Source organism: Platichthys flesus, chromosome 21 (assembly GCF_949316205.1).
Source record: "Platichthys flesus chromosome 21, fPlaFle2.1, whole genome shotgun sequence".
Taxonomy (NCBI): Eukaryota; Metazoa; Chordata; class Actinopteri; order Pleuronectiformes; family Pleuronectidae; genus Platichthys; species Platichthys flesus.
In genome coordinates, this window is record NC_084965.1 from 5,516,858 (window position 1) to 5,529,021 (window position 12,164).

The 12,164-nt window shown below is 43.5% G+C and overlaps 3 protein-coding genes across 3 annotated transcripts; 1 reads left to right on the top strand and 2 right to left on the bottom strand.

The window, feature by feature from the left end:
- The first annotated feature begins 66 nt into the window (after positions 1–66).
- On the top strand, positions 67–4,175 carry enosf1 (enolase superfamily member 1). Its single transcript, XM_062379708.1, has 15 exons — positions 67–191; positions 285–387; positions 849–964; positions 1,119–1,205; positions 1,291–1,317; positions 1,401–1,473; positions 1,580–1,618; positions 1,805–1,887; positions 1,970–2,092; positions 2,353–2,487; positions 2,807–2,848; positions 2,929–3,058; positions 3,277–3,376; positions 3,470–3,551; positions 3,636–4,175. The coding sequence occupies exons 1-15, from the start codon at positions 111–113 to the stop codon at positions 3,726–3,728; spliced, it is 1,314 nt and encodes a 437-aa protein (XP_062235692.1). The 5' UTR covers positions 67–110; the 3' UTR covers positions 3,729–4,175.
- On the bottom strand, positions 3,905–6,925 carry tyms (thymidylate synthetase). Its single transcript, XM_062379709.1, has 7 exons — positions 6,586–6,925; positions 5,779–5,852; positions 5,328–5,502; positions 4,915–5,016; positions 4,617–4,792; positions 4,450–4,521; positions 3,905–4,368 (listed from the first exon to the last, which is right to left on the bottom strand). Exons 1-7 carry the CDS (start codon positions 6,788–6,790, stop codon positions 4,231–4,233), a joined length of 942 nt encoding a protein of 313 aa, XP_062235693.1. The 5' UTR covers positions 6,791–6,925; the 3' UTR covers positions 3,905–4,230.
- Positions 6,926–7,218: 293 nt separating this feature from the next.
- On the bottom strand, positions 7,219–11,671 carry LOC133933045 (clusterin-like protein 1). The gene is given in 4 exon segments (XM_062379999.1): positions 7,219–7,686; positions 7,796–7,957; positions 8,429–8,586; positions 11,641–11,671. Coding segments are annotated over 4 exon segments (819 nt in total).
- Positions 11,672–12,164: the final 493 nt, after the last annotated feature.

The window sequence follows — 12,164 nt, forward strand, 5'->3', positions numbered from 1 at the left end:
GAAATTAGACTTTGTTTGAACCGATGATGCACCATGTGACAGGGGGAGGTGGGCGGGACAGACCTGCATAAGGAAGTGAACAGTGGTCAGGGCCTGAATCACAAGACAACATGAAACACAGGATCGTGAATGTGACGGTCCGGGATGTTCGATTCCCGACGTCTCTGGAGCAGCATGGCTCCGATGCAATGGTGAGCAGGGTTGTGCACCAACACGTGCGCGCACATACACACAAACACACACAGTGACATGTTGACAGTGTGTGTTCACTGTCCACACCGCAGCACACTGATCCGGACTATTCAACCGCTTATGTGGTCATCGACACGGACTGTGGCCTCCAGGGCTTCGGCATCACGTTCACTTTGGGAAAAGGCACCGACATTGGTGAGACACAAACACACGGAACACACACAAGGTTGCTGCTGCGTTCAGGTCCACCTGATAAACTCGAAATTCCCATATCTAGACTCGCCTTGAATGCAACTTCTTTCAAAACTTCTTAGAAAAAGCCCTGAACATCTCCATTATGATAATATTCAATAATAATCATAGCGCCCCCTAGCTGTTGTGCTCGGGCCTACTGTTTTTGCTAGATTTTTTGTTTGTCATCTTCTGCTAACTAAAATATTTTATATTGGTAAATATTGGACTTCTGTTACTTCTGTGTTACTTCTGATCAATGTTATATTTCAACAATTATTGATAAAGTTGTATAACCCTGCAATGCCAAATTACTACCTCATCATGGAATGTCTTTAATTTGCTTGCCTGTGCACAAAACTGAGCCCTACCCCGCTGCCTGGTGGTCAGGTTCGGTAATGTCCTCCTGCTTGTTGTCCCTGCAGTGGTGTGTGCTGTGCAGGCCCTGTCAGGACTGGTTGTTGGGAAAAGCTTGCAGGAGATTGTGAGCGACTTCCGAGGGTTCTACCGCCTGCTGACCAGTGACGGACAGATGAGATGGGTAAGAGCCTCTTTACATACAGTCTGTGTAGGGTCTGTTCCCAGTCTGGTCCCCATTTCAACCCAGTTTCCTTCAGTGCTGTTTATCCAATGTTGATCGTTTTTAAGGGGAACATCAAATACATCTTTTAAACCTCTTGTGTTGTTGTTGACAGTTGGGACCAGAGAAAGGAGTGATCCACCTCGCCACGGCTGCACTTCTGAACGCCGTGTGGGACCTGTGGGCGAGGGTGGAGGGCAAGGTGGGGCCACGAGATTTACCCATTATTAGTATTTCCTTCACAAATATGACACATGGTGACTCACAGCCTGTCGTTTGTCCCGCAGCCGCTGTGGAAACTCCTCGTTGACATGGTGAGTCCCAGTGAATTGAAATGGAAGATTCATGTTCAGGTTGTGTAGAAGGGAAGTATGATGCATCGTGTGTGTCACTTCAGGCTCCCGAGCAGATCGTGTCCTGCATCGACTTCAGATACATCACTGACGCTCTGACGGAGAAGGAGGCTCTGGGTGAGACTGTAGATGATGAAGATGTGAGTCCAGTAACAGACCTGTGCCTTGTAAACCATTAAATCACAGCAGCACACTCTCTCTCTGCTTCTCTTTCCTGACTCAGAGATACTGGTGAAGGCACAAGAGGGGAAGCAGCAGCGAGGTGAGCACACTAGAGTCTTTAATTACATGGCTGAATGGGATTTTGTGGAACTAAATTGCCTCTTTAGAAACTAACAGGAGTGCTATTAGTCTGCATAATAAGCCCCTGCAGCCCATGATTGCTCCATTAAAACCCACTTCTCCTCGGGTAATTATTAATGTGTGGACTGTTTCTTTCACCTGCCAGAGGATCAGATGCTGAGGGAGGGTTATCCTGCGTACACCACCTCCTGCGCCTGGCTCGGATACTCAGACCAGCAGCTCAAACAGGTCTCTGGGCTATAAAATGCATGATGCACTCATACAGGCCGTAGTTTCTATATTTGTCACTGACAGCTGTTTTTCTCTGAAGCTCTGCACTGACGCACTTAAAAGCGGTTGGACCAAGTTTAAGGTGAAAGTCGGTGCCGATCTCGAGGACGACATCCGCAGGTGTCGACTCATCCGGGAAATGATCGGACCAAACAACACGCTGGTGAGATTTGTTTCACCCGGACCACTCAGGCTACATACACACGACTAGGTTAGAGTTTGAAAAAGGGCATTTTCAAAATGATGTCATGACCGAAAAGACCCAATCAGCAAGTGGTTGTGTCTACGTCATCTTGTTTCTGCACGTCTCAAACTATAACTCTTCTTAACAGGACCAGAAGCATTTCCAGATTTAGAGTTGAGTGTAGCCATTGTTAATTTCACAGAATGAGAAGTGTACTGAGATGTTTTTTGTGTTTGTAGATGATCGATGCCAACCAGAGATGGGACGTGGGTGAGGCCATCATTTGGGTGACCAGCCTCTCCGAGTTCAAACCTCTGTGGATCGAAGAGCCCACGTCTCCGGATGACATCCTGGGTCACGCTACCATCTCTAAGGCAAGAAAGACAAGTTGTATTAAGCTGTTTGGCATTTCATCCAGTGCCATCCAAACCCTTCCTACGCATGAACAAGATGTCTCACTAAGTCTCTCTGGTCATTCTGCATTTCTTTATTGTCCTTTTGTGTCTCTATGGTTGTTTTGTGTCTCTTTATTGTGTTCTAATTTGAGTAACAGTTGAATATTAGGTAATTTTAAAGTTTAACCTGCTCAAGCCCAGAACCCTTCATCCCTCGGGCCTGAGTCCTGTTATGACTCATCAGTTTCATTCTTCCAGGTTCAACTCTGATAGAAGATGTTTGACTTTGTCGTTGCAGGCTTTGGCTCCACTCGGGATCGGAGTGGCAACAGGGGAGCAGGTCAGAGCTCCAGTTTGTTTCTATAGAACACACACACTGACTGAAGAAATGATAATGTTTAATGTGTGTTTCCTCTCCAGTGTCATAACAGGGTGATGTTTAAGCAGTTCCTCCAGGCGTCGGCTCTGCAGTTTGTCCAGATCGACAGCTGTCGGCTCGGCAGCGTCAACGAAAACCTGGCTGTGCTGCTGATGGCCCACAAGTTCCAGGGTAAGAATTCAAGACACAGAGTCCTGAGAAGCAACAGAGTTAAAGTTTTGTCACTTTCTTTTTCTGAAAAAGCAAAAACCGTCGGAAAAAAAGAGGATCAAAGAGGTTTTCAAATATGTATGAATCTTATTTATGCCTTATTTCATGGTTCCAGTATAATCCTATTCAAAGTATACTATGTATTTCAGTATCGTAACAATTAGATATCTTTCCCCCAGTGCCTGTGTGTCCTCACGCCGGAGGAGTCGGCCTGTGTGAGCTCGTCCAGCATCTGATTCTCTTCGACTACGTCAGTGTGTCTGCGAGTCTCGACAACCGGTGAGAGCGGGCTGCCTTTTCACTTCCTGGTCTCGAGCTGTTGATTGTGTCTCATTGGTTCTTGATAAAACCTAATCACGACTTCACCTACAGGATGTGTGAATTCGTGGATCACCTCCACGAACACTTCACCAGCCCTGTGGTGATTCAGGACGCCCACTACATGCCCCCAAAGGTACGGCCGTGGGCAGGGACAGAATATAATTATACATACTTTACATTATTCATACATAACGCATGTATTCTCTGCTCTTCTCAGGATCCAGGCTACTCCTGTGAGATGTTGGACTCGTCCGTGCGGAAACACCAGTTCCCTGAAGGAGACGTGTGGAAGCTGCTCGCGAACAAATGAGGGGTTTTATCTCCAACGCGCCACCAGAGGCTCTTTTAGACGAATAATTAAACTCGCCTTGAGTTGTATTATAGATATTCCGACAGCTGTAATTTTGTCAATCTGCACAATTTCAATTTTACACTCGGTGAGCTGCTTAATTGCTACAAGTTTCCTACAAGATACACGAGGCTGACTCCAAATGTAACGTCTTTATTTACAGAAATACATTAAACACCATATTTAAAATAAGCAAATTGAAACAGTTTAGAAGAATTCAGGAAATTAGAAGTTTAGCAGCAGAAAAAACCCATGTGTAGATTAGTTTTTCACACAACTATTGTAAGAACTTAATAGAGTTTAAAGGTCTAGTTCACACAAACATACAAAAATATCTCTTTTAGCCGCTTAGTGATGTTGATAAACTCCTTAAAATGATCTTGGTAATAAAAATAACTCATGAATACAGCGGAGTGTGATAATTGTTTTCCAATTCATCCCAAATTGTCTTTCCTTTGGGATATCACACAGCCATCTGCATCTTGATGGGAGGATGAGGGTTGTAGTCACAGATCTCAAAGTCCTCCGCCCGGAAATCATCGATTCTCTCCACCTTTCTCAGGATCTTGAGTTTGGGGAACGGGCGAATCTCCCTCTGGAGCTGTGAGATAAAGACAGAAGAGCTCATGTGAGTTTAAAATCCAGAAGAGACCAATAAAGAAAACAGTTTTAACGAACCCACCTGTATTTTGAGAGGTTCGATGTGGTTGACGTAGACGTGAGCGTCTCCCAGCGTGTGAACAAAGTCACCAGGCTGCAGGGAAAGAATTAAAAAAACACACGACAGCTGAAGTAACTGAACAGGATGATCTCAATAACCGTTAGAGGAGGTCAGGTCACTGCTCTTACCTTCAGTCCTGTGATGTGAGCGATCATGTAGGTGAGAAGTGCGTAGCTGGCGATATTGAAAGGCACGCCCAGACCCATATCCCCCGAGCGCTGGTACAGCTGACACGACAGCTCGCCATCGCACACGTAGAACTGGCAGAGGGCGTGGCAGGGGGGCAGAGCCATGAGGGGCAGGTCTGAGAAAACACAAGGAGGCAAAGATTAAATATTTAATCGTCCTCCTTTGACAAAATGAGATTTAACAGGTTTCTAAACCCGGTCTGTACAAAATCAAGTTTAATTTGGGTGTCTGCTGCACCTTTGGGGTTCCATGCACACATGATGATGCGTCTGTCTTCTGGATTCTTCTGGATGGTGTCGATGACGTTCTGCAGCTGGTCGACACCTTGTCCTGTGTAATCTGTTGAGGGGAGGATCAACAATAAGGATTGAGGAATATCTGAAGACCACTAATCTGTCAGGTAGGTTTAGGTTTAATCACAGGCCTACGGTCAGTTTGACTGTAGGTAAAAAACACTTACTGTTATACCACTTGTTTTCCTTATTCTATTGTTTAATGGGTGACAAACCTGCCTCATCTTCCTGCAAATGGTTAAAATGTCTGAACCATCCAAAAAAAGTGTTTTCACATAGCAACCCAACGATTTTCATTTGCATGTACCAACCAAAACACTAAAATATGTCACTGGGCGTGGCTTTGACAAACATTACCTGCGTTCATGGTCGAGTATTCTGCACCAAAGTGCCTCCACTGGAAGCCGTACACAGGTCCCAGGTCGCCCTCTTCTCTGTCCGTGAACCCGAGGTTATCCAGGAACTGTCGAGACCCGTTGGCTTCCCAGATCTTCACCCCTTTCTCCGAGAGCTCCTTGGCATTTGTTGACCCCTGTGACACAAACACAAGAAAAAGATATCAGTGACTAATTCAGTTTAAGGCATTAAGGGTCAGTTCTTTTAAAAGTTTCCAGGTAGAGTTTGATACTCTAGAGGGACATTATTTCTTCGAGTGTGAAAACTGTCAACGTCGTGTGGATGGTACAGGAGAGAGTTTATTTACTAAATATGTCCAAGGACTGTATTGCTACTTACCACTAGAGGAAAGAGAGAAAAGATAATTAGTGTGAATTGACATTTTTAAAAAGTACAAACTCATCATCCTCACCTTAATAAACCACAGCAGCTCTTCAAGGATCCCTTTCCAGAAAACCTTCTTGGTCGTCAGCAAAGGAAACTGATCTACAGCAAAGACTCAACCGGTTATTTTACATTACTTACATAACTATAATTTAACAGATTGAAAATATTATAATCAGCCTTAATTTATTTTATGTGGTTCATAAAAAATGCTGGAAATGTTAGCTGAATAATAAGCCTGACAGTGTCCCCTGGTGGGCAAACTTGTGAATAAAAGTACGGAAAGGAATCCAGGTTATTTTTGTACTGCATTTTCTTCTCAGTTAAAAAAACATAAGGAAACAATAGATGTACTTATGTAAGATTTTAAACGTTACACTCCTACACAACTAAACACTTCTGGTTATCCTATATTCAAGCATCTAGTTGTATTGGCTATTTTACAGACAAACAAAACATGATCATAAATATTGTGCACTCGGTTAAAGTGTCAACCTTGGAAATAGCTTCTTGGTGTTGCTTTAACTTTATGGATGAAATAAAGACCAGTAATCTAACGAATAAAAAAACTCTTGCTTTTCAAAATATTAGTTTTTTTTAACGTTTTTAAATTATGGATCAAGTGTGTACAATAAGTTGATTATCTTGAATCATGTTTGTCTGTAAATGGCTTTTCTGCATAATCGACTGTTTGTAAATACTTTAGTATTTTTCCCTCCGACAATATAAAAGGCAGATATTGTTATTTTGGAGTATTTCCTCTTCAGAAAAGAACCAGAACTTTTCTGTCTGCCCTTCACGCGTATATGAAACCGTTTTGAATCCACACACCCACCTCTCAGACTGTATCTGCCCTGAGCACCGAACACGGACACCACTCCGGTCCCGGTCCGGTCCCCCCTCCTGCGGCCGTGCTGCAGGATGTACTGGGTCTGGTCCAGGTACCCGCGCTCATCGCAGAAACCCCCCGGCGTCCTCTCCTCCGCAGCGGGTCGCTCCTCCGGCCGCTCGCCGGTGTGGATGTCTGAGGTGGCCGGCATGGTGTGGAGGAACGCGGAGGAAAACTTCGCGCTAAAATGCGGCTGCAGGTACGAGATGGTGTAAAGTGTAGTTATGAAACCTTCCCGGGTGTTTTAGATGCGCTCCCGAATACTACTGACAGTGACAACATCCGGTTTGACCTAAATCTCGCGGGAACACAGAAAAAGCCGCGCTCTGCATTTTCTACGGTGGCCGAGAGAACTCAACTCGCTGCAAAAAGTCACTGATTGATATACACATCAGGTAAATCCACATAGTCAACCAATATGTTCAATCTGACACTGGCGTTGATAGATTACTGCATCAGAGCAGATCATTCTTTGGGTTTGTCCCAAAGAGGAGAGGGATCTTTACAGATATGCATACAATCAGAAGATGTTACAAAAGGTTTTTGTCATTCTGTATGGGAGTAAATAATACAATTACATCATATACTTCTGCTGTACTGCTGAAAATACTCGTCAGCTTCTTGTACCTCCCTGAAGACAGCCACCACTGTGGAGCTGAACTCTTGGACCACGTTCCTCCCAAAGTCGTACAATGAGTCCAGGATGTGATCCAGACCCACAGTTCTGAGGAAGCCTGCGGTCAAGCCGCCCTGGAGGCCTGACAGCGGGCTGGGCTGGAGCTCCGTGTCCAAGGCTGCAAGAAAGGAATGACCGAAGACGTGTGGCATCTTCTTCACCAGCCTGATGCCGTGGTTGTAGAAGAGGCTGATGTTGGACAGCAGCCGGCTGAGCGATTCCTCCGCCTGCAGCAGCTCCAGGTCGGATTTATCATCATCATCATCATCATTCTGAGGCGACTTGGTCCGAGCTCCGTTCTCCTATTTTGATAGTCAACATGCTCTGCTGGTTCTAAACTGGGCGGCCATTTTCTTGAAAAACTCCTCCACCTGCAGAAAGATTCACAGCAGGAATGTGTTTGGAACTGGATTCAAACGATTTCGGGACATTTACACTTTCAGAGACATTAGAACTGGAAAAAGGCCTCTGGGTTCTAACCTTGAACGAGAAAGCTGCGAAGCCCCTTCGACATGGTGAGGTGAAGAAGGCCTTGCGCGAGTCTTCGATACACGGTCGGCACTCGTCAAAGGAGGACTTGGTTAAGTCTTCACACTGCCGCTCGGCCTCCTTGAGTTTCTGCTCGGTTTCTCGGGCCAGCTGCTTCGCCCCTTGAAGGAAACCCCAAACATAAAAGATCACTCACTGTTACATCCCCTCCGAATAAGCCACAGTTTATAAGATGTGGTTTTTACTCTAAAATGACAGAAAAAGCAGATTAATCTACAAACAGTTAATTTATCCGGTAAAACTAGACCCCCTCCCCCCCCTCTCTCTTTGTAACCAGCCGTACTCCCACGTTCGTTATTCACTGTCTGCTTTGAGGTTTTCCATGAGGCCCTGTGCGGCTTTGCCTTCGTCTATGAGGCAGAAAATATGCGGTGGCTCTCGGATTAGGTCACACAGACTGGCATGTAACTGTTCGACAGCAACAGTCTTGTTCTGTGAAAAGTTATGATACTTAAATACAGAGTAATCTTGTGGTATTTGGTCGTGGGTTTCTACCATCAGGAACGATTACTGCAAATATAATGCATTTTCAGAGGATCTATATTTGATGGCCCCCGTGGGAACTTGGTTCATCTTCTTCTTGTAGTTAATGTGTCTCAGGGCGTCCATCAGGTGCAAGTGCCTCTCCTCTTTTTTCTCCATCATTTCCTTCACCTGCTTCACTCCGAGTAGAGCTGGCTTTATCTCCTCATTGACATGCCGCTCCCCTGCTGCAGACAGTTCTGCACACAACAGAGATAACATGATGCAGTTCAGTTTAATGGTGGTAAAAAAGTATGTAAAGTGTTTTTTTACTCCAAATCAAAAACATGCTATAGTGATGAATTATCCTTCACTTGTTAAATTGTACTTTAGTTTAGGTTTTAAAAATATTATATGTATAGAATTGACCTCACTTTCCAGCCTGTCTGGGCTCAGTGGAGACAAGTCGGCGGCGCTCCTCAGAGACAGTGATGCAGAGAATGTAAACGAGCAGCGTCCTCATTGTGTCTTCAGCCCTGTGGACGTTATACAGAACACACTCAGTGATCTGCTGTGGAGCCTCACACAGCAGATCCTGCCACGAATTAAAAACTTGCTTGGATTTTACTCATCATCATGTGTTTTTAAAAATGCTTCTCCTAAACTCCTCACTAGGTGGCGCCGTTTCCCAAGCTTATCAAGTTAGATGCTTAAAAAAAAATACATGAATAAAGTAATCAGGGCAAAAAATAAACAGTCGTTCCTTTGAGTGGAACATGACGTCAGTGTGAAGCCAGATAAACATGATTACCTCATTGAGTAAAACCTCAAACGTGAGGATTTCTGCTTTGTCTGTCTCATTAAAATGTTATTCTTTGGGAGTGTTTTTTTTTACTAAAAACAAATGGAGTGAAGATGTTAAATTCATGATTCTCTGGGGATTCATGAAGGACAGTTTCTACTCTTTAAATATTCAAATAATAATCAACCAAATCCTGAACATCATCAGACTATCCCAGTGCTGGAGATTTTGATGGAGTGAAGTTCACAGTGAAGGAGGCGACGTTGTGTCAGCTGACGTTTGTGTGGATGAAGGATCACGTTACATAAAGAGGATAATAACTATAATACATCACAACTGAACTGCTCATTATGAGTAAACAGAATGACAGGAGCTGAAATTACGACTTTAATCTTTTCCTCAGTGAAGTTGTGGCATCTGCACTGACGACACTAAGAGCCTGTACATTAAACAACTGTAGGAACTGTTATTACTGTTCTGTGTACTTTTATATGTAGTCTACTGTGTGTACTGTTGTATGTACTGTTATATGTAGCCTACTGTGGGTACTGTACGTAGTGTTGTATGTACTGTTACATATGTACTGTGCATACTGTTGTATCTACTGTAGGTAGTGTTCCATATGTATTGTGTGTACTGTTGTATGTACAACTATAGGTATTGTATGTACTGTAGACATGACATTTTAATAGTATAATAGAAAGTATTTAACTGTGAGTGAAACTTTTAAACCATCAGCCACTGGAGTACAAGAACAGCAGTTGGAGGGAAGAGTGAGAGAGAAAGAGAGAGAGAGAGAGAGAGAGAGAAGCAGATGTCGGCCTCCTTCAAGGTTTGTTCTATTTTTATGGATCCACTCAGCAGCTCAGATCCTGTTAGAGTGTTTGTATTATTGGTTATTACATCTTACTCGTACAGCTGAACAGCTTGAGACAGGCTTTAATGCCCGGCATACAAAACACGCTCATTTGTTCTCGGGTCCGTCTCACTGAGTCGTCTCCCACATGGCGCAGAGCCCTCCTCGGGTAAAACATTCTGCTCTAATCTCCGTCAGACTGGCAGAGAGCTGGGGCCTCCTGCAGAGACCTGGCAGGGTCTCAGTCCCGGGCTGAAGCTCTGCATCGTCCTCAGGTCACCACGGGAGCAGCATTGATGAATGTGCATCTGCAAAGTTTTGTCTTTAACTGGAAGCAAAGTGTATTTTCAACAACAAAGTTTTAAAATGTTGTGGTGCATCTTGTTGTTTTTCTTGTGCAAACCATTACAGTGTGGAGAACAAAAGATGATATAACTACAAATAAATAAATAAATGCAGATATAATCAAATACATGAATTTTAAAAGTTTAGAAATTTAGAATTGGCCTTTTTCATAATTTATTCTTCTTTTTAATTAATGCATTTAATTATTTTTGCATTCATTTAATAATTTGAACTTGTGTAATTTCTTTATCCCTCCTATTACAAACAATTTCAAGTCTGAATACATTCATCGATTAACATGATAACACTACAACAAAGAGCGAAGCCAAATCGTCTTGATTGCCCCCTGGTGGCTGGCTGCAGTATTAGCCAGATTCTCCAAGATATTTTAGCTTAGTTTTTGTGCAACAGGAGGAACTGGAGATGCGTTATCTATCTTTAATCATCTTTATACAGTTTATATAAAGTTGCTGCTAAAATATTCCAAAATATACTCATAAGTACTATGGGGGACAGAAAGGTTGCTCACTTCTACCCCCCTTTAAATGTTTAATTTAGTTAACAGAAGAGTAAGTCCTGATAAATATCAGACGTTCTTAGCCAACATAATCAAAAACATCCCTCACATTATATTAGCATTATATGAAAAATGTCCTCCGCTGCTTCCCATGTTTCTGGCCTCCACCTTTGGACGATCTGAGTTTCCATTGTTCTTATCTCGTGATATCCAAACATGGCAGCAGAAGCAGCAGCAGCAGCAGCAGCAGAGGCAGCAGCAGCAGCAGCGTAGTAAATGTGGAATTCCTGTGTGCTTTCTCAATCCATGGTTAATCTGAGCCCACTGCTGAAAAGCCTTGACCCAGCAAATGAGGTCCCAACCTCTGAATGAGGACCAGCAGGAGCCTGTTAGATACCTGACCCTCAGCTGCTTTCTATCAGCCCGCCACCATCCCCGGCCGAGCCCTTACACCAGCCCGCTGCCCCAATTATAGCCGACAGTAAAATAACAGTTTTGAAGCCTTTAGGAAAACAAGTAATTAGTCGCTCTATCATCTCTGGCTGCTCTGGAATCTAATATGCGGTGGACTGGGTCAATCTCGAGCTATTAGAGTCTGAGGGACTGTGTTATCCAAAGAGAGAAGAAAAACAGATCTGAGCTTCATGTCTTTGTTGAAGGTTTTTTTTAAAGCTCAGAGGAATTTAGAGCTGAGACGGTTATCTGTGTCTTTTCCTGTAAATCAATTGGTTTGAAGCGAGCGAGTGTGAAGAGATTAACATCGGGGCCAGATCATGTAGCCCGGTGACACTAACCTGTGCCATGGAGACATGACGGTGGGTGCATGGTCCTCATTAGTCTGAAGGATGCAGATGTTTTCTCAGCTTTGATCAGTGATCTGCATCTGCAGGCCGCAGAGATTATGGAGACAGGAAGCGCTGGAATCATCACAGCACCTGGAAGAGCTGCAGGGGAAGTGGTCGCTGCTGAACCTCAAAGTCTGATGTCAAAGAGTCCTGGCCGCCATTTTTAACAACAGGAAAAATTCTAATGGCAAATGTAAACAAAGGAAAATATATATATATATTAGATCACGTTACAAATATTGAGGTGTTTCTCAAGGCAAACAACCAGTTTTAAACATAGATTAAAAACATTTGAAACCTTTACACATGACAATATATAGAAATATAGGGAAAAGACTATGTATAGCATTCAAAGATATCCATTAGATCAATTTAATTCCGTACATAATGAATCGTAAAACTTTATTTTCCTAAAAACGATTGAGAAATGTGAACCAATGTGGTCTACATATATCAGAGTATCACAGCAAAGT